The sequence below is a fragment of the Polypterus senegalus genome, chromosome 18, assembly GCF_016835505.1.
Source record: "Polypterus senegalus isolate Bchr_013 chromosome 18, ASM1683550v1, whole genome shotgun sequence".
In the NCBI taxonomy this organism is placed as follows: Eukaryota; Metazoa; Chordata; class Cladistia; order Polypteriformes; family Polypteridae; genus Polypterus; species Polypterus senegalus.
The window spans coordinates 10,590,346-10,615,042 of NC_053171.1; the positions used below are offsets into that span (position 1 = coordinate 10,590,346).

At 38.5% G+C, this 24,697-nt stretch overlaps 1 protein-coding gene across 1 annotated transcript in view; it reads right to left on the reverse strand.

The window, feature by feature from the left end:
* Nucleotides 1–3,459: 3,459 nt before the first annotated feature.
* Nucleotides 3,460–24,697, reverse strand: part of grwd1 (glutamate-rich WD repeat containing 1) — a 45,355-nt gene continuing 24,117 nt past the window's right edge. Inside the window, exons 3-7 of the mRNA XM_039741469.1 lie at nt 12,113–12,275; nt 11,710–11,923; nt 5,435–5,577; nt 5,141–5,338; nt 3,460–3,944 (exon numbers count right to left, since the gene is read on the reverse strand). Of these exons, the coding sequence (XP_039597403.1) occupies nt 3,639–3,944; nt 5,141–5,338; nt 5,435–5,577; nt 11,710–11,923; nt 12,113–12,275 (1,024 nt within the window). The 3' untranslated portion in view covers nt 3,460–3,638. The remainder of the gene's footprint in view (nt 3,945–5,140; nt 5,339–5,434; nt 5,578–11,709; nt 11,924–12,112; nt 12,276–24,697) is intronic.

Consider the following 24,697-nt stretch of genomic DNA (forward strand, 5'->3'; position numbering starts at 1 on the left):
TTATGTGGTTCAGTGATGCTCCTTCAAGAAACAGTCCTATTAATGCGGGACTCATTCAAGAAAATGTGTGGTTTTTAAACTCTCATGGGACCTCAGTCAACGGGACAACACGTGGTAAGCCTGCCGTTTCCCTGCCCCGGCAATGGACAAACAATCTTACACAGATGCTGCAATCGCGCTTCGGGATGCACTTCAGTGCGACGTTCCCGTTGGGTGGGGGGGATCCCAAAAGAGTTCAGAAACCTCACAATATGAAGAAGAGGAAGAGGATTATTCAGCTTCTGATTGATAACTGTGCGTCCCACAACATACTTCCATATTCAGATAATGTTCGCGTTGAATTCCTAACGCCCAATTGCACAGCAGTGCTTCAGCCATTGGATTTGGGCATTATTCGCACCCTGAAAGTGTGTTATCGCAAGGAAATGCTGAGAAAAATTCATCAGCATAACTTGTAGGCAGGAGGAGATTAAAATTACCACATAAGAAACTATTGAAGCTGCTTCCATTTCCAACATCCTATCTTTGTGAGGCAGTGTTTTCTGCAGTGACAGCAACCACAACGAGATTACGGAGTAGACTGAACATAAGCAACACACTTCACGTGTCGCTGTCTTTCATCCTCCCCAAATGGGATCGTCTGGTTGCAGGAAAACAAGTTCAGGGCTCCCACTGACTCTGCATTATGGTAAGCTGTATAATTTCTGCTATGATATTATAACATAATAATAATTGAAATATAATGTAATTACTAAAAATCCACCCCTCCGGTCCCTGGAAAAATTTGCTTCTAGTAAAGCAGTCCTTGGTGTCAAAAAGGTTGGGGACCACTGGTTTAAAGGAATGTGGGCTTGTAAAACTAGACCAAATTAAAATGTTCATAAAAAGCTAACAGGTCAGCTTCTAGTTGATGAGAATATGTGCATTATAAAAAAAAAAAAAAACACAAGCGCCAGACATGGCCTTAACTGGTTACATATCTCACCACATACTGTCCATGTGAACTCATCTAGTTACTCTCACAAAGCCACCTTAAGAATTTAAGTAACCCTTAAAACGAATCGTTTTTATCCTCTTGGTCGTTATTCAGTGGCTATGTGATTTTGTAGTCAATGAGTGTGTGTGTGTCCACTAAGGACTGAAGGAGTGTAGCTGCTCCATAAACTTTGCGTTGCTAACTGGCATGAACTTGTCAGTCTGGCATTTAAGAAGTTAGGAGAGCACTGGTGCAGACTGGCATTTATGATATGGACTGCAGTCGATATGGCGGTCTACACGTCTGCTTGAGGAGAGAATGTGGATGCTGTTTCTGTGCAGCCCTGTCTCTGTGTAAGGCCTGCAGTCTTCTGGGCATTAAAAGTGTAAGGATAAAGAGTACACGGCAAGGGTAACCATGACAAAAAAACTGGATCCGTCATCCACGCTTTTCACATTTCTTTTCTGTCACTGAAGGATGTTACGGTTACCTGAATAGAATAGAATTACCTCACTCTAAAGAAATACTGTAGGATAGGCGTCACCCAGTCAATTTTAGACTTTAGGTTTCATTAATGTGAAGGGCTCAATGGGGCTGTGTGTAAGTGCCGACTATTCAGTATTCTGGTAAAACAGCCTGGTTTCAAACCAATTTTTGTAAAACTTTGTATGGAATGTTTTTTGATTTTAATAAAATAAATAACTAAATAAAAAAAGTAATCTGGAAAAGAAACAATTTCAAATGGAGGGAGTTGGCAGCCTTTGTTGCTTTTCGTTTAATTTTGGTGGCATTCCCTACAAAGTGTTCATCTATGTATGGATTGGCATCCCAGCGGAGATGGACAGGAAACCATTACCTAACCGGAAGGTCATAATGGAAGGACAGCATGGGAGGAGTTGCAGCCCAGCTGGGATAGTTAGTGACCCACATCCCAGTTGGGGTAAAACACTAAAGGATGAACTGGGCAAACATGGATGCCAGAGGCAGTTCATTCCCCCACAGGATAGGCGACAGTGTCCCTTCCAGGCTGGTCCCAATTAGGATTCCCACAGGGATGTATGAGAATTGGAGTTTGGAAGATCATCCCAGTGTCCTTGGGTGTCTGTCACAAGAGAGCGGTGTCAGGGGAAAGACTGAAAACTGGCTTTTGTATGGCCACTGCAGTGACACCAGAATTGTTTTCCAGGTCCAGTTTAAAAGAAGCCTGTTGTGTCTTCTCGGGGAGTCAGAGTTGGGAGACAGCTGGTAACACTCCGTTGGTAGAGTTAGGGGGAAAGAAAATAATCTTGCGCTTTGTAATTGTGTACCGTATATATACGCATATAAGTCTGGTCTTGAAACACGTAAAATCAGTCATAAAATCAGACCCGACCTAAAATTCAACCCTTAATTTTTGTTTTTTTACATCTTCTTGCCTCCTCCAATCTCGCACCAGTTTCTCAGACACATCAAATTATGTTGCAGCAAGCGCAGTTACCGATTTCTTTCATCATGTCAATGATTTTTAATTTAAAACCAGCTTCGTATTGACTTCTGATCAAACGGTCCATCGTAGATAAGGGATGTTCTTACGATAAAGGTGTATGAGGGTGCGAGATACAAAAAACACAAAACAGTACAAACATTGCTTCATAGTAGTTTGGGTGTTACCGTGTGGTCACGTAGGCACAATACATAGAAAGAAAGAAAAAAAAAAAGACAGTGTGCTCCGTGGTTACTCTCTCAGCTGGCCATTAGCATATCGTAATCCCTTGTACCAATAGCACGAGTTTTCCACATTCGACTTATACAACTAACATTATAAAATACCAGAAATTATACGGTAAAATCAAGGCTGACTTATCCGCGGGAGAACTTAGAGTGTATATGGTATTTGGATCGTGTTCACTAGGAAACGTTGTAGACAAATAAAACCCATTACCTGAACCGGACACCGTGTTGGGTGATACTGTGTCTGTGGTTTGGGGTTCAGTGGCGCCCCCTTATGGTTAGAGTAGTTATTTCAGGCAAATCTAATTGCTAACTTTGTGTAAAGATGTTGAAAATCCCATGTGCACTTTCATACCAAAAGTTGTACTAATATTTTTTTTGACAAACTAACCCGCAAAAGTATATGACAAACTAAACAGCAACAGGAAAAATAAATAATGTAACCCAAAATTGAGATGTGCATCCTGCCTCTCTTATACTGTATTTCCCTCAATGATTAAATCATTCCATTATAATTATTTAAAAATAAAACTACTATATATGCACAAGATAAAAATACCCCCTTTTAATAGATTAGCATAGAAATTACTTCTGTATTTAGAAAGCATTTAAGTATTATCTTTATGTTTGGAATTTCTTTTTACTAATACTTGCTATTGGCCCATAGAGGGTGCTATTGCCTCATGAGAACAGCACATAATTCAGCCTGTCAGAAGGAAAAATAATAAATGAAAGAAAACAGTCTCTTGAAAAATAATAAATGAAAGAAAACAGTCTCTTAAAATATGCCTTGTATTTCCATTATTCTTTCAGCAATGAAAACAATGTATCAGTAGATGCAAGATTAAAAGTAAAAATACCACTGGCAGTTTTTGCTTTTCCTGTTTGATCTGTAGTCACATAACTGAGCAAAGACGGCAGAGAGGGTGTCAGTTCCTTTTCAGAAATCAAGTTAGACAGAGACAGTCCGGAAGATGTTGAACCCCGACAATGCAGTACTAACAAGCAACCCAGGAATTTGGGGATGCCAGTGCAATTCCTTTATTTCTGTTTGGCCCTGATGAAGGAAAAGCACTTGTGGAGGCAGAGAGGCGACAGAGCCATCGGACACTGGGTCGCAGGATTCCACAGACAAGTCCCACTGGCTAATAATATCATCTGAACCAGCTGCTGCAAAAACACTGCTGTCTGTTGGGTGCCATTCCACAGATGTGATAGGGGCAGAATGCTGCTTAAATGTGGCCACTGCCTTTCCAGTCTAGGAAAAAAAAAAAAAAAAGAGGTGTTAATACCCAGGCATTGTGAAAACTGCCTAATTCTTGTTAACCTAAGTAACTTGTTATTGTAAAGAAGCAGGAAAGAACAGTACAACATACAGTATATGAAATAATAAAAGAATTTTATAGCAACAATAGGTAGTTCACATTAGACCATAAATGCTTTACATAAAAAATGCTCAAGTATTAATTTGATTCAGTGAATCTCTCTTCACCAACAATGATGCTGTGATCTTCTCTGAGTCAATGGAGGCTCTGATCAGGGCTCTCGAGAGACTGAGCGAGGAATCCCAAGTATCTGGGCTTGCAAGTGTCCTGATAAAAAACAAGATCAGGCCTTTAATGACCTCTTGGGCACAGCCATCAGCAGTGTGTCTGTCTGCGGAGAGAGTGTTGACCATGTCAAGAGGTTTACTTAACTCGGCAGTGACATTCATGTGACTCTTCCCATGAAGTCAGTAGACAGATTAGGAGAGCAAGGGGTCATGAGGTCGCTGGAAAGGGGTGGTCCCGATAGCTATGCAAAAGGACGAAGGTCCAAGTCTTTAGCATCCTGGTGCTTCCTGTCTTGCTATATGGTTATGAGACATGGACCCTTATCCACTGACCTAAGATGAAGACTAGTCTCCTTCTGTACTGTGTCTCTTCAGAGAATCCTTGGGTACTGCTGGTTTGACTTTGTGTCAAATAAGCAATTGCTCATGGAGTCCCAAATGAGGCACATTACTCTCATTGTGAGGGAGCGTCAGTTACAGCACTTTGGCCATGTGCCGTGATTCCCCGAGGGTGACCTGACTCGCAGGATCCTTATTGTTAAGGACCTGAGTGGCTGGACCAGGCCAGTGGTCCACACCTACATAACACCTGGCTGATGCGGACAGATGTCATTTCTGGAGGGTAGGACTGGACGAAGCGTCTTCCTGGGCAGTTGCCAACCTGAACTGTTTCATCGTGTGGTGGGTATGGCATCTCGTTGTACCAGTGCACGCTCCCTGGCCTGATTAATTTGATAATTACTAACAGAAGAATCATTAAATAAGATCTCAGCAGTATTCATCTACAACGTACTATGAAGTAAAACGTGGACCACTGCTTCAGAATAATTTGTGTCGATAGACCAGCTTTGTTTCAAGAAACTGGTACAAAGAAATTAGAGAAGGAGTCTACACAAACGCACCTTAAACTGACGGAGATCCCATATCTTCAACAACCCGTCATCGCCGCCAGACACAAGAAAAGGTTCACTGTGGTTCCAGCTGATGACATTAACATCAGAGGAGTGTGCCTGATCTGCAGTTAACATGCAGGCCTTGGATGGAGATGCCCGAATATCCCATATCCTGATGGTGGTATCAACTGAGCAGGAGGCAAAAACCTTACAGAAGAAGAAGAAGAAGAAAAGTTGTAAAAGACAATAGTAATTGGAGGCCAAAATTTAATTCACAAATGAGCACTAATTCGATGAACTCACTGTGGCTTCAGTGGGCGACCACTGAATATCCTCAACTGCATGGGTGTGACCAAGAAAAGGTCGCTGGTCAACCTGCCATACTCCTCCCTCCTTAGGTTCCCAAATGTGGATATTCTTTTTGCAGTCTCCAGTGGCCAGCCGTCCTGCAGAGAGAACAGATAAAATTCATCAATTCAGGCTACCTCTGCAACCGAGCCCTGGTCTTATTTCACAACCCTAGTCTTGGAGAGACAATGGGAGAGGTAGCTTTAAAGACCACCCAAGCACCAGAATTAGGACAGGACAGACTTTTCTGTAGTAGCCCTAGTACCTCTACATCCCTAAGTCAATATCCTCTTTACATGCCTTTGTGTGTTCCTGCTAATTCTAATTAGAGTCAACCTTCCAACAATGCCATGCTCAAACATGCACTTACGGTACCAATGCAGAAAACATATTAAGGCAAGAGCACTTTTAGCAGATGCACCCCTGTATAATACTCGTAAATACCAACCTTCTTTAACCTATTCAGCATGTGAACATCACTAGGGATCCAGGGATTTAGAGATTTTTTATGTGCATAATGTTTAGGCTACTTTTGTGCTGCTATTACATAAAGGATGTTTGTGTAACACTTATTTTTCTCCTATATAGGTTTTTGGAAAAATACGTAATTTTCTGCACCTTTCCCCAACTGCTACTCCTGAAGCAATAGCAGCCAGTTTTGAGAGAAACAAAAACACACACACACACAAAACTGGCCAACCTACACATCTAATAAGTTTAGGGGTATCGATCTCACATTGTCCTCCTTGAAATAAACAGAACTGATAAACATGATTGGAGGCAGTATGGTTTAGCATTCCTACTTTATAGTTGTAGGACCTTGGGTGTGAATCCCACATCCTGGTACTGAATATATATGGATAACACACAAATTACACCCAGTTTTTATTCCCAGCATGTTAGGTTAATTTGTGATCTTACATTTACCCCATGTGGGTATTTATATGAGTGGGCATTATGATCAGCTAGACTAGTGGTTCCCAACCTTTTTTTGGCCATGCCCCTACCCCTACCTACGCCTCTCTAAAATCATGATGCCCCCACTGTAACATATACCTTACTCTTATTATTACCTGTTCAAAAAGTGAACTCCTACTCACGTGGAGGAAGTCCATAATGTAATTAATTTGCTCTAAACAAGCTTCCAAAAAACATGGAAACTAAAGAGGGAAAGGATAGTTGAAGTACTGACAAAGAAATCACTAAGAAATTGTTAATAAAAAAATATGAAGTAACATGAAAATACAGCAAATACAGTTTTGAAAACATAAGAGATGTGATATTCATGAAGTTTAATGACAGCTTTTTCTGTAATATTTTGATCATTTTATATTTTTTCTTATATTGCAAAAATTTTATAATCATTGTTGCAATTCATATTAAGGATAAAAATGATTTCTAAGTAGAAAAACCAAAGCCTCTTGTAAAATCATACATTAAAGGGTTCTTCACCATCCCTTCTATGTTTATATAAATGTCCCTGAACAGTGAATTTGTTTTTTAATTTTATAAATCGTTTAACGTACCCAAATGCGCCCCACACTGGGAATCACTGAGCTAGACAACCTTGATGGTTCATCCAGATTTGGTTCTACCTTCAGCCCTTGTGGCTCTAAATTGAATTTGGTAGGTTTGACAATATTCAGTTAACAATGAAGGTATTGCTGAAGTAGTCACCGAATCACCAAGTACTTGAAGGAAAAACAAACACTCGGCTGTGTGCTCAGTCCTCAACACTGTCTCATTGTTATTCTTTGATCAATTCTGCCCAACCCAAGAGTAAGTCGGCTGGAGAAAATAGGAAACGTCTGTCTTCTAAAGAGCTTCAGTAAAAGCTTTTCAAACTGAAGATCTTATCTATTTTATGCAAATGCTTAATTCAGCACAGGACTACAGGAAGCCAGCACCTCTTAGTACAGCTTTGGATGCAAGACAAATTGAACTTGAATGACAGGCCTGAACATTGCAGAACTCTGCCACTCGTTTAGAGGCAATTAACAGCTGACCTAACATGCACATCTTTGGAAATATTGGTGAACGCTTCATAGAAGTGGTGAACATGTGCAGATTTCTCAAAGACATAACTATGCTCGATGACCCTGAGGAAACTGAGAAATTCTTTTTTTTTTTGGTGCTTAAAATATAACAAGTGATTGCAGTTTGCAGTGTTGCCTAGCGCATTGTAAAACAGAATGTTGCTTGTTCCGTCTCTGCCACCAAGTTCCTGTAAGACTCTGAAGGAGTTATTTTAATTTATAGCACAAAGATTGTAAAAATGTATAAAGTTATATATATATATATATATATATAACTGATATAAGTGATATAAAATTATAAAGTAGTAATATATAGGAAAAAAGCTTTGGTTGTAGCAGTTTATGAATGGCACTATAAAAGTAACACTTGTTATTCTTATTCTACAGCCCAAAATTGTAAGTGGCTTAAGATTAGCTCCCCTGCATTAGAATGTGCGAGTTACAAGTTAGCATTTGTGGTTATAGTGTATGCTTCTTGTTTTAGAAACCAAGTAAAGATGATTTTGCAATTGCAGGCAACCAAGTAGTATGCTATCATTGAATTTCTAACTCTAGAGAAAAATATGCCTTAGTAGATTCATTGTCATCTACATTACTTTTAGTTAATGTATACCAGTTCAGGTCCCTTTTATACACCACAGTCACGGACTGGGATGCAGAGTTGTGTTATGGTAATATGTCTCTCAAAGATGACCCAACGTTTGACTAGCCTTGGACGAAAGACAGAACTGTGGAAATAGTAGTGTGTGAAATAGCAGACACTATAGGGTTTAGTTATGGGTCATTTGGATACATTCATTCTAAGCAATTATTTCTGAGCAAGGTCTGTTCATTTTGGGCTCCTAGGATGCTAAATCCTGAAATGAAACATCACTGCAGAAAAGGAGAATTTGAAGCTAATGAAAACAGACAATACTCCATCCAGGTTTCACCCACAATGACTCAGAAAAAATCTCTCTGTATTATATAAAAAAAAAATCCTTCGACAAGACGAGACTTTTTGGAAAAGATTTTTCAAGTCCACAAGACAAGATTTTTGCATGTCACGCATGCAAATCATTTTCAGACAACACCACAGTCTTCTCAATTGTGTGAATGCTTTTGTCAAACACAGCTTCAGCGCTCTCGGCTCTTATAAATTTTAACGTTTTCCCCACTTTAAGTTCCCAATTAAAGAAGTGGTATTATGTCCAAATCTTATTGAAGAATTTAATCACAAAGGGTTATCAACAGAAAAAATGAGTACACAGGCAATCCTAGCAAGACAAATAAGGAAGTCAAAAGAATAAGGCCAAAAATGTAGATCTGTTACATGGCAAATTGATTAAATGAGTATCAATAGACGATGCTGAAACAGATGGCGGTGATGGTATAGAAGATGTAGGTGTAAAAATATCTACAACCGTTAACACCGTCCAGTCTTCCACAGCATTAATTACTGTAGAAAGAAGGATGTATCCAAGAAAAGTAATGTAACACATCTTCTGCAAATAACATCACACAACAAAGGAGATCTTGATATGCCATTCATATTAAAACGTTAACAGTTTCCCATTAGAATAGTTTTTGCGAAGACAATAAACATATCTCAGAGCCAAACATTGGAAAAAGTCATTTATTTAATAGAGAGAAAGAAATGAGATTCAATCACAGGCAGTTATACGTTGTGTTGATTCATATGTAACAATTCCCATGAAAATAAAAATCTGCTTAAATTGTACATCCACATTCCCATACGTGAGCGGCAGAACCGCAAAGAGGCTAATGCATAGTGCAAGGCCTGGGGGTTGGCGAGTGAAGCGAGCAGGGGGCCAAGCACCCTAGTCCATATATATAAAATTCTTTATGTTTGAAACAGAAATTACGTATGACCACGTGATATGGAAATTACGTAGTGCACCCTGCGTTGCACTCTCCCAGCCCTCTGCTCTGGACTCCAGTGCTTAGAGGCAGACAAAACTGCCACATTGTAACTTTTTTTTTTTTTTAAATTCCCAGTACTTGATAGTAGAAGACATGAAGAAAACAGCTTTGCGTCTTTCCACTTTTTAACTGCGCCGAGCTGCAAACCGCCTTCAGCGGCGATGGGTCGAAACAACAAAGTGGACGCTGGGAGGCGCAGTTTACTAATCAGTGAAAAGAAGTACACAGAAACACGCCGACCTATCCCATAGAAGTGCGCCCCGCGTCATCGTCTCCCAGCCCTCCTCTCTGGACTCATGTGCTTAGAGGCAGACAAAACTCCCACATTGTAACTTTGTTGTTTTTTTTTTTTTTTTTTATTCCCAGTACTTGATAGTAGAAGACATGAAGAAGACAGCTTTGCTTCTTTCCACTTTTTAACTGCAGCGAGCTGTAAACCGCCTTCAGCGGCAACGGGTCGTAAGAACAAAGTGGACGCTGGGAGGTGCAGTTTAAATTCGACTCACGTGGGATGTGTTGTTCAGAGGGCAAAGTGAAATTAACACCTTTAAGCCATCCACCTGTACCGTTGTTGTCTCTTATTTCTGGCGCAAATCCACATTCAACTCATTTTCTACAGACCATTATGAAATACAATTCGTGTTTTCAGATGACATCGTTAGGCAGCACGGCTCCTACTGAACAGTCTAGGTTTATGCCGACATTTAAAATACCGGGGCAAATCCCAAAAAAAAAAAAATGTATTGGGGAACTTCAGGAACCGTCAACATCGAAAAAGAGAGTCAGGTTATACAGAGAAAGTGAGACAGAAGCAGATCGAGAGAGAAGGCTCGCTGATCAACGTATACGACAATCACAATTGAGGGCCTCACTAACACCCAAACAACGTGCTGAACAGAATCGGATTCGACGGATGCAGTCTTCACAGGCTACCACGTCAAACAGGCGTCAGTTGCCTGATGTGAGCCACAAATTCCTCCAGATTCTGCATTTTATTTTTTTTCCCCTTCCGCTCAGCAAGGGAAGCCACTGGGTAATCTGCTTGTATATATATAAAAAAAAAAACCTGATACAATGAAAGCATGTTAATTGTCCAATACCAAAGAAACACAGGCTCCAAACCAGTGCCAACAAAATCATATGCACAATTTTTAGATTATACTGCATGTCTCTATGAAGTAAGTCTAATTTAGAAACAGGAAACTAAAATGAAACATTTACAGCCACAACATTTTTTTAGTAAAGATTTTACAGAAGTAGTGTGTTGTGGCTTTATTACATTACATGCCTTATCATTTATTGCTAAGCACTGCCAAGCCTAATAGACAAGATAAGTAAATTTGCACAGAAGTTTAGTAAAACAGCATGTCACAAGAGGCAACTAAACCTTCTTTGAGTGGGGCAACCAGCCAACCCAGGAGAACCCCAAATATGACCAAGAAGAGTGCAGCGAGAAAGATAAGAGGCCAGCTGAATGCCTCTAAAGGCACACATAATCACTCGATATTATGCTTTAGCAAATACATTGCCAAGGAAAACTGTCAACCATTTAATGCCACCACGCACACAGTACAGGATACAAAGGCTGGTCTAGGAAACTCCAGATTTCTAAAGATCCTCAGATCTGGCCCATTACAACTACCACCTGTTCTTTAATCTGAAGTGCTTCCTCCATAGAAGTCACAATGTCAACAATGAAAAGACTGGTCACCTAAAGTGGACTAGTGGCATAAGCAAGATGAAACGTTTTATGCAAGGGGCACAGAAAAGCTTTATGATTATTTGAACAAACGTATTAGTGTTCACAGAGAAAATAAAACTTTGGTTTAATGTTTAATCTTAATAGGTGAATCTCAAAAAATCTTTTTGATCTCCCTTTGTATACTTGAGGGAGAGCGCCTCTCCATAGTGAACAACATTCCAAGTTACTTTAAATATGCTTTTAATTGCTGATATATTTCTAAATCTTCAGTACTAAGAGGGAAGTGATTCATTCAGACACACTTGTGTAGTCAGCATGAAAAAATTAGCAACCTTTTACAATTCGATGCCATATTCACCATTGATTAGATGAAAAAAAACTATACTTTTGCCAAATCTATCCATTTGATTTTACATAAGCGGCTGCCCATTCTTATATTGTGTAACGTCAGGGCTCTCAAACATTTTCTTGATATGAAAAATGAAACACTTTGCTTTCCTGTCAAAATATTAGCATGTATTCTGTGCTTAAGATTTTCTCCAGCCCATTTAATTGACCCTCAAACTTACCAGGAGTTTTCTGTGACCAGTCAACAGCAAAGCCTTCAGTCATGTGACCGGCAAATTTAAAAAGAGGGGTTGCCTCACTCTGCTGCTTTTGTATAAACTCAGCCATGGCCGATGCATTATGGACAGCCTTCAGCTGAGGACGGAGATCAAATATTTCCACTTGGCCTTTCTCTGACCAGACAGCAGCCAGTGGAACATTTCTAACATGGGTGACCTGAAAAAGGGTAAACAGCCAGTGAGCCAAACTGACAGCTACACAAACTACAAGGAAAAAAAAATAACACGTATAATAACATATAACATAAAAATTCTCAAGACTTCTCCTTTTATTTTTTTTTTTATTTTTAAACTATCACCCACTTCACACATCTTAAAATCCCATTCCTGCGCTGGATTTACTTACCCGGACACGGTTGATACCCCCATAGTGTGGAAGCATGGCTAGCTCAAGTTGTGGTTTTTTATCCTCCTCCTCCTCCTCTTCATCATCGTCGTCGTCATCACTACTTTCATCTTCCTCGGTTACCTTTGTGCCATGCAAGTTGTGCATTCGCATCACCAGTAATCTTAAAAAAAATAAATAAATAATAAATAAATAAACCATCACAACTTGGTTTTCCAACAATGAGTGAGATTCAGGCATCTAATACAGTCTCTCAGGCTTAGGCAGGTGGCAGGTTTTTCTTGCCCACGATTCACAGGGCATCAATGGACCACTACTGAAAATACCACTGCTGTCTATCAAAGTAGCAAAGCTAATGAAATAAAAACGTACAGCATATAACAGGGGTCACCAAGTCCGGTCCTGGTGGACTACCGTAGCTGCAGGTTTTCATTTTAACCCTTTTTTTTTTTTTTTTTAAAATGCATGCCCTGTTTGTGCTGCTAATTAATGTCTTATGAATTTATTTTAATGGAAAATGACTGACTGAATTGCTTTAAGATTTGTTCCCCTGAATTTCTTTCCTTAAAAAGGCACCCAAACAGAAATGAAATGTGAAGTGAAGGAGCCAACAGAAGACCAACTGAGTCAGGGCTTCAAACTCCAACCAATTTCATTCCAACCAGCTGCTTAATGAGGTGCCGATTCTTATTGTTAATTAAACCCGTTCTTTAATTCCGTAACTTGTTGCTGCTCTCATCGTGCATTAGCAGACATTTTTGAAATTGTTGATTTTCTATTTCTAAGGGCACTGGTCAAATGGTTTGGGGACCTGAGCAGATCAATATTCCTGAGACCTTAATCGTTCTTAATTTTTAGATATCGTACTTTGGACACCAGTTGTTTTGGCTCATTTTGTATCCCATTATTGTTTTAAGGAAAAAGAAACAATTAAGGGGTCTGAGTCTTCAAGAACAAGTCAATTAAAATTAGCTCAAAAGAAGTTAATTAGCAGCAAAAACAGGTCACTCGTTAAGAAAAGGGTTAGAATGAAAACCTGCAGCCACGGTGGTCCTCCAGGACAGGACTTGGCGACCCCTGGTATATAATACTACATGTATATTGGTTTTACCAATTCTAAAAATGCAACTCAATAGTTTTGTTTTATTCCCTCCTATTTTTGTTTAGGCTTGGACCTCTGAAACTGAACAATCAAGTTATACCAGTTGTTAATGTACACAAGAAATTAAAAAAAGTTTCAAGCATCCCATGTTAAGTTAGATATTTTATTTTTCCCCTTATCAACAAGTTACTTTTGTGAAGCAATCCAGATATATTTCAAGTTAGTAAGGCACCTTACATGACTCTGAATACATTTTTTACATGGACACTGGTTTCCTTCCACAGTACAAAAATACAGACACATGAACAGTTCACACATAAGGCACACAAAAATCCCAAAGCTCCTAGCCTAACAGCTGGGTACGGTCAAGTTAGCAGGTAGTATTCCCATTTTACATCAGCTGGGCATTAGGACAGCATTCTCTTTTATTTAGTCTAGATAGAAAATGTATAAGTAGGACCTGTACTTAAAAACACACAGGACTCCTGTGATTATTTACCAGGCAGGAAGAACAAACCAGCATACTGTCAAAAAGATGCAGACTTTGCTTTCCTTTGAGGAATCGGGAGTAGAAGACTTCACACTAGGCAGCTAAAAGGATACCAAAGAGCAATGGGATGAATATCCTCCTGTGTAATGAATCATATTTAGGGTTGCTTGACCCACACATGCATGACCCTGCAACATTAAGAACCATCAGAAGGCAGTGCAGACAAGTGAATAAAAGATACTTGGACAAAGCCTCATCATCAGATGTTATTCTGGATTTATCCTAGAAGTGCCCCAAGGATGAGATTTCATACCCTATTACAGCAGACATGGGTTACATTCAACAAGAATGTTGGTGGTTCTGAAGCAGAAGAAGCCCCCTATTCACAGAATCATTTAAATTATTAATTTATTAATTTTTTTTTTTTATTTTAAACCTAATTTCTAATAAAAAAAAAAGGAAGAAAATTGGGAGTAACCACAAATAAAAAAACCCTCTACACTGGAATTCATTCTCAATTGTGTGGTGTAGACCAGCAGTGTGATGATACTGTTGAAGACCATGCAGGTAGACTAACACAACTCATGATGCATCCAGGCATCGGCAGCAGTACTACAGGAGAACAAGTGGATAGCGCAGTAGGCTGCCTCAGTGCCTTTATGGTGCACACAGCACCTTACACGTGAAACGTATACAAGTCACAATAAAGGGTGTCATGTTGAGGGATGTCACTGCATACTGTACGGCAGCTGGTGATGTACAATGATACACCAACTCTTGGCAGTTTTACAAATAAAAACTTATGTAAAAAAAAAAATATATATTTTTTTTTATCAAATGACCCTCTACAGCAAGTTTGCATGGTGTTATTTCCCAACAAGACACTACTCACCTAAATACAGCTGCCATTACTTAGGAATACTTTGACATGAGCACCCTTCCCTGGCAATCTACTGTATATACCATGCTCTGTCTTACATAAAACATGTGGGACATTCTAGACTTCAGATCCAATCTGCTCTAACTAGTTGTGTCACAGTATTTAGCACTTGTAGTCTCTATATATAAACATTGTCGCACACGTGCACATGGGGGACAGTTTACGGGCTCACATAGTGTTGTCAGCCAGACCGGGGTTGGCGCTCTCACCTGATCTTCTCTTGTTCCTCTGCAGTTCAGCCAAAGGCCCTGCCTCTCAATGACATCACTTCCAGCAACCCCCAATGACATCAATTCCAGTAGCCAGAATCTGTCTTCCTATCACCTCAGTTCCTGCTTTGGCCGTCCTGACTCCACCTCTTCCTCTTATCAACCATATTTCTAGACCAGACTCAACCACTTAGTCAGTTGAGTTGTGAACTCCGCCTCTGTGAGGATGCGTTTCTTTCTTTTGCTGATTTTTCAGTATACAGGGTGGCCATCCCCAAACCTTTTTCTGTCGGATCTTATATGACCAACCATGGGGGTTATAATAAAAGCTGCTATGCATGCCCCATTAAGGGCCCATAAAATCCTTCCAAATCGAAACTTTTTTCTTACTTACATGTCACCTATCCTGTGTATTAGTGCTATTTGAAATTCAAAACACACACACATATATACTTATATACTGTCAAATAATGAAGAGAGTACACGACACGTGTTTCGCCCTAATTCTGGGCTCATCAGGCGTACACACTCACTGCACCCCCTCTCGGGAATCGAACCTCTGACGTCAGCACTAGAGGCGAAGCCTCTTGTGTTGCGTTTATTTGACAGTATGTAGATCGGGGTAATTACAATCAAGGCATTCGTAGTCTGAATCAATCTGATTGTATGGGTGGTTACCTACTGTTAGCCGACCAACCACAAGCGTTACATGGTAGGTAACCACCCATACAATCAGATTGTGATTCAGATTACGAATTCCTTGAAAATATTATCTTCTTGGTCACACACCTCCAGCTGAATAACTGCACATGAGCAAGACAGGTATGTGAGCTATTAAAGAACAGGGCAGAGACGACGTGAACGGTTCTGATTTCTTAAGGAACATTGGCAAGGTAATCTGCTTAAATTACAGAATACAGTTATGCTTCCAGACAAATGTCAGTACAATGTGTTTAAGAAATAATTACTTGCAATATCTACTGAGCTGCACAAAGTACAATGGCCTTTTTAATCAAAAACATTGGCAAGTTTAATTAATACAGTATAAACTGCAACTTTAAAAGAATATTATTGGAAACATTTATATTTGTAAAACTAACTCCTACTAGACAATATCATATGCATCGTGTGAAGAAATTAATTACATTTTGATATCACTTATATAGTCTTGAAAATTATTCTTCTGCATATTATTTCCATACAGGAATACCACCAAATTATAAAAAGAGTTATGCCTTTGGCTTGTAGTTGGATGTGCTACCCTCTGCAATATTCTGCTACCGTTGCAAACTGGCCATAAGTTTTAAATTATTAAATACAAAACTTTGTGGTTTTTCTCTGAATTTTTGCAAAAGTAAATTAACTTTTGAGTGAGGTTGGGTTTTCTGTGCCTCAGGTTCTTGAGGTTGATCTATTTGTGAAAACTGCTTTTTCTTCACATTGTCTACAAATACATAATTTTTTTTATTGGTGAATCAGTAAGTCAGACAGGGACGCGACAAAAGCGTACGTCATAAGGCTTGACCAACATGCCATATAACAAATAAAGAGGCCCACACTAGAAATCAAACAAGCCACTGTTTTGGTTGTGGGAGAAAGAAAAAAAATGTCAGACTGGAGAAAATGTACTCTGTGGTAATATTTTGGGGAGCCCCTAACCAGACACTCATTAAAAACCTGAGGAGGTACGGCCACTGGGGCAATGAACCTTTAATCACAGAGCATTTTTTGTTTGTTAATTCCTGGCCATTGTTTTGATTTTAAATAAACACTTTCTTTAACATAAAACTTTTGAGCTTGCTTTGTTCCAGGATAGATAGGTGGCACTCCCCTGTCACGATGCACACACTGCATTATTCTTTTCTGTTCTCTATTAAGTGATTGCAAAATGAGTAATAAAATATAAATCTGTTTTGTTTAAAACAGCTATTTGCTCAAAGCTACAGCTGGAAATGCTTGGCAGTCACAATTGTCAAATTAATTTTGTTTATTTGGCAAGAAGATCAACAACAGTGAAGGAAAAATGCTTGGATATCCCAAGTTCACAATAAGCAGTTCACTTATTGATGGTTCAATTGGTTATTCTTTGTTATTTCTCCACTTAAGAATTACAAAAACAAAAAGGGGTACAAAAACCAAAGTCGAAAAGGATGGGGTCTAAACCAATGTAGGGGGCACACACAAATCTTTTATGCACAGAGCTTCATTTACGCTGCTCATGGCCTCCTCTGCAAGATCTTGTTAATTTCCTGTGCTGAACAGCAGCATGATGTAGCACACAGTAAAACAATTTCCCACACAATGAGCAGAGTGGCGAAGATTTAGGGGATGACACAAAGTCCCAATTTAATATATCACCTTTCACTATGGATACACACTTAACAAGTACTGAGAAAAGTACAGAAAAAAAAAAATCAAGAGAATGATTAATTAAGTGATACAAACTGAGTGCCAAGAACTTCATTTTTTATACGAAAATAAAAAAGGACTGAAAACAAACACTAATTGACTGCTTGGGGACAGAAATTCATGTAATAAAAAATTCATGCATAGGAATTTCTTACTTTGATAAACTTTTCTCAAATAAAAACAAGCATGTGAATGCCCGTGGCAGTCAACACTACCCAAAACAGTTGCATCATGAAAATGAAGATTCTCGATTGAGCCTCTTCTGGCTTGCTTTTCAGTTAGATTGCTACTTTGAAGAGCAAGTAAAAATGTAACAAGCCAAATAGACGAGCTTGACTTGTGGTTGCCTAAGATTTGGGAAATGAGGAGACAATACTAGACAGTTGTAATCTGTACTCGCAGTGAGTGTATTAGAAAGAAACAGTCAAAAATCCTCATTGGATTCAAAAATACAGTAGATATTACAACCTGCTAGAAAAGAATTCAGTAACTTTGAAGATTTCAAAAATGCTCCTGAGTTGCACTTAAACACATCATTCCAAACTTTAACTCTCAGTGGAGGATCGTTTTTTTCTAGAAAGTAGAATCATTTCTCAAGTTTACATTTTTTTAACCAACTGAAACAAGCTCATTTAAATCTCCAGTCCTGTGCTCCATTGATTTTTCTATCAATCCAAAGAGGTTTCCCAGGCCCTGTTGGTGAGGGGCAATCCACAGCATGATGGTGCTTCTACCATACTTCACTGAAGGACTAAGTATTTCATGAGACAAAAGCAGTGTTAAAGTTAGAATCTCAACTGATCATAACTTTTCACAAAAATGTAGTTGTTGACCATTATAATTTCTTTTAAACTTCAGGTGGGTTTTAACAGGATTGTTTTCTAGTTCCACTGAGAGCAGTGCAGTCTTCATGATCTTGCAGACTGATGTACTTTAACTTCACTCTCGGTGGCTGAGCTCTTCAAGTGTTTAAGAGCACTTGTTGACCTCATAGTAGCATCCCCCTAAATTTCCCTTCCCATGATTAGAAGCCATGGTTTGATGAACATCCCTTTCTAGACAGTCAGTGGGCAGTGTGTTGAAGCTTTCATTTCTGGACTATTAAGCCAACAAATCTCAGAGAAAGGCCCAAACACTTTGATCTCACTTTGGATACTTTTCCCAATTTACACATTTAACTTTCTTTTGAATTTCTTAGAATGCTGCTTAGTCTTTATTTTCCTTCAGATCTACTTTGTGATTAAAAATTCTTACGCAGATTAGAATTTTTATCCACAGTATTTGATTACAACTTTGGTGATGCACATTCAGAGGCCAATAGGGAATATAATTTGATGTCATGTGGGTCTGAATACTTACAGGAAGTGCAGATTTCAGTTTTAAGGTAAAGTGGAACATCGGGTCACAACCATAATTCGTTCCAAAACTCTGGTCGCAACCCGATTTGGTCGTGACCCGAAGTAATTTCGACTGTAATAGGATAGTAATAGGACTGTATGTAAATACAATTAATCCGTTCCAGACCGTACGAACTGAATGTTATTTTTTTAAAGATTTTTAAGCACAAAAATAGTTAATTATACTATAGAATGCACAGTGTAGTAGTAAAAAAAATGTAAAAACATTGAATAACAATGAGAAAACCTTGAACAGAGAAAACTAATATTGCAAGAATTCACGCTATAGCCTTATGAACCGCTCGCTGTAAACACTTATTTTTTTTAACGAGTGTTAAGCACAGGGGAAAAAAAAATGAACATTTGAAAAATCCATAATTTATACAAAAATAAACCATAAACAACCAAGAAAACAAACATTGCAAGAGTTCATGCTACAGCCTTACGAATCGCTCGCAGTAAACACTTTAATGAGTTTTAAAGTACAGGGGAAAAAAAATTAACATTTGAAAAATCCTTAATTTATACAAAAACTAACCATAAACAACTAAGAAAACTAACCTTGCAGGAGTCGAGTTCTGGCATGAAGGAAGTGAGTAGGAAGCTGGGTGGAGAGGAGATTACAGTTTTGAGGTAAAGTCCCTCTGCGCGATGCACGTCTGCCCGAGAACAATGTACAGTACAGGGACAGACCGAACACGTATGTAAATCACCGGCACGTACGAACCGGAAGGGAAAGAAAATAGAGCACAAAGAGTTCACAGCGAATGCACAGGGAGAGACTGAACACCTGCGCGTATGAACCGGAAGGGAAACTGGCTTGTTCGTCATCCGAGTGTGTGGTCGTGAACAGATGCAAAAGATTGGCTAACTTTTTGGTCGTAACCAGATCTGTAGGTGTTCCGAGACGTTCGTGACCCGATGTTCTTCCACTGTATCTGCCAACTGTTAGGATCATTTGCAGATTTTTTGTTATTTGGGTTTATTTTTACATGTTTAATTTCCTTGTTTCTTTTGTGCTTTTCATTAATTTCTTTATGACGCCACACTGTGTTATTTCCATTAATTCTTTTGCACTGCGGCATGGCCACTGTGTATGCATAGATTTAATACACCTTAAATTCAGCATTAATTAAGAATGAAGGGTTATAGGAGTTAACAATCTGTGCTTTATGTAAAAAAAAGACTCTAAAATGACAGAATAAAGGCCATTTATCTAGGACAGGTCTTCTGCTGTTAAAGCTTTGCTCTTTCCACTAAGATTTTAAGTTCTGCCTCAAACAAACTCAACATTTCCACTGGTACATTTTTTTTTAAACTATTGTTTGCATTCTTAACTCTGCCACCCATTAAATAAAATCAATAGAACTACCAGCAACATCCTCTTTCCTCTTGAGGATCACACTGACAAATAATTTTGCTCTTAAAATGTCTAAACAAACACTCTACTGTACATAAATACACATTGCCAAGTTTGTAGTGAAAAGCCAAGTTAATGTCCACAAGTCACTTATACATTCATTTTAGCAATAGTGCCATCTTACATTTGAATGTAAAGCAGAAGAGTCATTTTAGATTTCTAGCATTGTGTTGAGTTTGAAAAATGCACTCCAGCTCCTTCAATAAACACTGCATTACAAAAACAGTAAAACTTACTGCTAAGACAAAAAAGTCAATTCAGAAAGAAAAAAAAACAAACAAAAGAAAAAAAACAATGAAATGTACCTGCATGGAGTAATGTCACAAGTGAACAAAACTTTATTTAAATTGAAATGGCTGACTGAGTGACCATATACCCTTACTGTATACCAAAATCTGGAATATAAAGTAATGAACTATGTGAAATACGTTCAGAAGAAGACGACTTTTACATTGTTTGCTTGTGCTCTCGGAGAATTTCAGTACATTCATATACTGCACAGCTGCAGGTAAAGTCCTACAAGATTCAGCCCTTTGACCAGCATTGTCAATTCCTTACCTATTAGTCATGTCCCAAGATACAACATTTCTATAATCATAACATGTTTGAACATCTGTCGTGACCATAAGGGCACAGATGAAGAATTATTTCTCAATCTGCAGCAAGAACGAGATCTTGCTTATCATTATCAGCACCCCATTCCAGATCCAGTGCTTCTTTCCAATTAATTTTTTTGTAGAGGACTATACATTATTACAAATTCTATCAACATTAAATGCAAAAATCCAAATGATGCCCCACCATCCACAGGTCTTTAAATCCTTGCTTAGAAGTGAAGATAAAAATGAAAAACATCCAATCTCAAATCAAACAACAAAAGCAAAGGGGGTTGTGATTAACCAAATAAGGATGTCAATTAGGAGGAACAAAGTACAACTGATTAATTTACTACCAGGACTAACCAAGACCAAGGTAGGAAACCTGCCTGAGCTCATCAATTCAGAAATGTTGTGAAATAACACCCTTCCTTTTCCCAGAAGTCCAAAGGTTTGCCTTATTAATCTGTGAGATAGTGTTCAAAGTGGATTAGACAATGAAATCCTAATAGCTATTGTTTTGGAGCATTTATTCTTTCTGAGCTATCCATCTTGAAGCCAATAAACAAACATAAATATAGCCACAATATTACCCAAAAAAGATGAACATGTTGGTAGGCGAGTGTAAGACTGGAAACCTCCAAGAGTAAATGGACGCGAGGGAAAAGTGGGAATTGTACTCCATGAAGTCACGTGAGGAGGATAAGAAAAAGAAAAAACAGTTGAGAAGAACTACAGTAAAAATGGAAAAGCGCAAGAAGCATTTAAAAACAGAGGTGACATAATGGCAAAGGAGTTAAGTCTCACAGCAAAGCAGCCAGGGATAAGTGAAATAACCAATCTGCAACAGGGTATACTGAGAAGGTGGATTCAACTTTTTAAAAAACAGTTAACACATAATGAAGGCTCCCAGATAAGACAGCATTAAAATAGGTTTGAGGAAAAGGATAATAAAGAGACTTGCAAAGTATGGAGGAAAAATATAATTTTCCTTTAAATGATGTAGATAGAAAAAATAAATAATCTAGATGGTCAAAGAATAATTGTAAGTAAAATAAAAGGAGGAAGGTAAAGGGGTGTACAGATCCTGGGACAAAAGCAGCCCCTGCCCATTAAATATATCACCCCATATCCTGTATAAGCCGATCATTTCAAAAGAGAAAATTGCATGCGATTCTGTCAATCTGCATGATTGTAAAAGACTGCACACAACACCTGAAAAGATCAACGGGCTACTTCTTGAACAACCACTATATCAAATATGGAGACTTTATACAGTTTCAGGTGTCTTGAATCAGTGCTCCATTTTCTTTTTTTAAAAAACAAAAATCCTTTATACTTTGGGATGATATTAAATCATTTTCCACTGGGAGCCAGAAAGAAGGAAGTTAAAATTAACCAAGTATTTCTTGTCTTAAGATGTATGGCATCCAATTTAACAAAACAATTTAAGTGCTACAGTACAACTGAGTCAAGGAATTTTCTTATTGGGTGTCACACACCGACACATTTTTATCTGTAATACATTTTTTTCTTTAATTTTTAATTTCATTTATTTCACTATAGCACAGAACTGTTTCAATACTTAATCATATTTCATTTTGATGAGAGTATAACAATATTACGCTATGGAATTCCTTGCAAATCCCACCCCTAAGAAACAGTGTCAAAAAAAAAAAAAAAAATTCGAGTCATTTAAACTAAGAGGTGGCACTACATCTGCTAAACATTTAGTGACTAACACAGCGCATAAAATGTACATCACGTTTACAACTCTAAACTAGAAGTTGCTTTGAAGCAGAAGTTGCCAATGTAACCCAATTCACATCACATCCTCCCAATGTGTGAACATTTTCTGTTATGTTTTAAATATTGAAAGATTTGTTTGGAACTATAATAAAATTACAAGTTCAAAACTGACAACTTGTAAATGTTGTAGAACTTGTAAATACTCTTAAGTAGCAATTTAAATCGACACAACTGGCAATCTCTGAACAAAAAAGCCCTGGCAAATGCAACGACATATTTTATATACAAGATCACCCGACAATAAAGTAGTCACCATCTGTGTAAGAGGTAATAACATACCTCCAGACACCAATATATGGCACTACAGTATAAATACCACCCTACAAATAGCTGTGTCATGTGCAACAGGATTCATGGTGATGAGGAGTAATGGTGTGCCAGGTGTGTTTAATTCTCTCTGTGGGAAATGGGTTACACGGAAAATGTGAATGACTAGAAAAAAGGGGTTATTGTGTTCAGCTGTGCCAAAGGGCATAGTGTACAGGAAGCTGCTGACTTTGAGGGTGCGACAAAACGTATTGTCCAACAGGTCTTCCCGCAAAAGGCGTACATTGCAGTCAGCCACTAATCGTTGCCAGAACTACAGTCAAAAGATGGTATTCACAAATGGGGACCATTGCTGTTTGTCACATATTGTGACAGCAAACAAATTCTACAGGTGTTCCATCTTTTGTTGATTACTTACAAACCAGTATTAGAAAATCAGCATTAGAATAAACTGCACTACATTTTGAGATAGAACAAAGAATGGCTACCCCAGTCTTCCAAGATGACAATTGTTGTGTGTACTGGGCTGGAACTGTCTGTGATTAGCAGGAAGAATACTCTGAAGCATTCCCACATCTCCAGTGGCCTGCTAAAATCCCAAATTTAAATCTCATAGAAAAATCTGTGGGACTATTTCAAGCAAAGAGTGAAACGCCAGTAGAGACACCCAAGCAACCTGGCCAAACTGTGGGATTTGGTACTGGAAGAAAATCAATGTCACCTACTGTACATCCACAAGCTGGTGGCATCCATGCTAGACAGAATTGCAGCTGTTCTTCATGGATGAGTCACATGCTATTACAAAAGAGTTAGATAGGGATAGCTAATTTTTTGTGCGGCAAGCTAGTACCCGCCAATTTTACACTCCAAATATCCACAAAATATTTAATTTGGCAAGGTTTGTCCCACTTTTTGCATAAACTGTATACTATATCCAGGATCTGTGATACTGTGGGGCTATAATAATAGAATGTTTGCAAAGGTGGCAACAGGAGATGGTTGATGATGATTTTTCATAAGCAACAATCTGACCCTGCACATACTATAGTTTGACTTAAATGAATATTTTGGTTGTTTGGTACAACTGACATTGCAGTTTTAAAACTATTCTCGCCTAATGTGTTTTATGTCTGATAATGTCTGCACAACATCCAGAATACCCCAGCTAGCATGTTACATCACCTGCAATAAGTGTAACCCTTCCACACAGTGCTTTAGGGCTTTGGTGAGCACCCAGCATTAAAGTGACCTCCAACACTATGGGTGCTGTAAAGCCTTAATAATTGCCTAGTAAGGAAACAGGTCTGCAGTGAAACCAAACTGAAAAATAATTTTTATCTTAATTAAAAATATGCTACACACAGATGTGCAAAAATGATGACTGCCACTGCATTGTTTTTAGGTTCTTTCCCCCAATCAGGAATTTTTGAAATGACTGCAGCCTGGCATTTACACACCAATTTTTGGCTCATTCTAGTGCTTACACACCTGATTATTTGAAAGTAGTTAAAAAAATGAATATGTAAGCATCAAATTTAAAAAGCTCGGACTGGGACTGCAATTGTGGTTTAAAACACCCAAAGAGATCTGTTTTCCATTACCCCAAATTGCCATATACAATGCATTAGTGTCAACATGTGGTGTGCTAATTGGAACAAACTGTCCCTACACAACTTTCATCTTACGATAACCAAGGTCAGAATGCACAGATACAGAAAGGCATAATCAATTAAACCAGCGGTGTACCGGAGGCAAAAAAAATAAATTAATAAACTGACAAACATGAAACAAAACTAACTCAGCTCATAAAGTGACATAATGGTGTGTAAATATGGCTCAGGCAATGAAATGTAGCATGCATATTGGGGAGGCACATGCTTATGTGACAACTGCAAATGTGATATCGGCAGTTTAGTTTACCAATATGCTTTACCTCTTGAAACAAA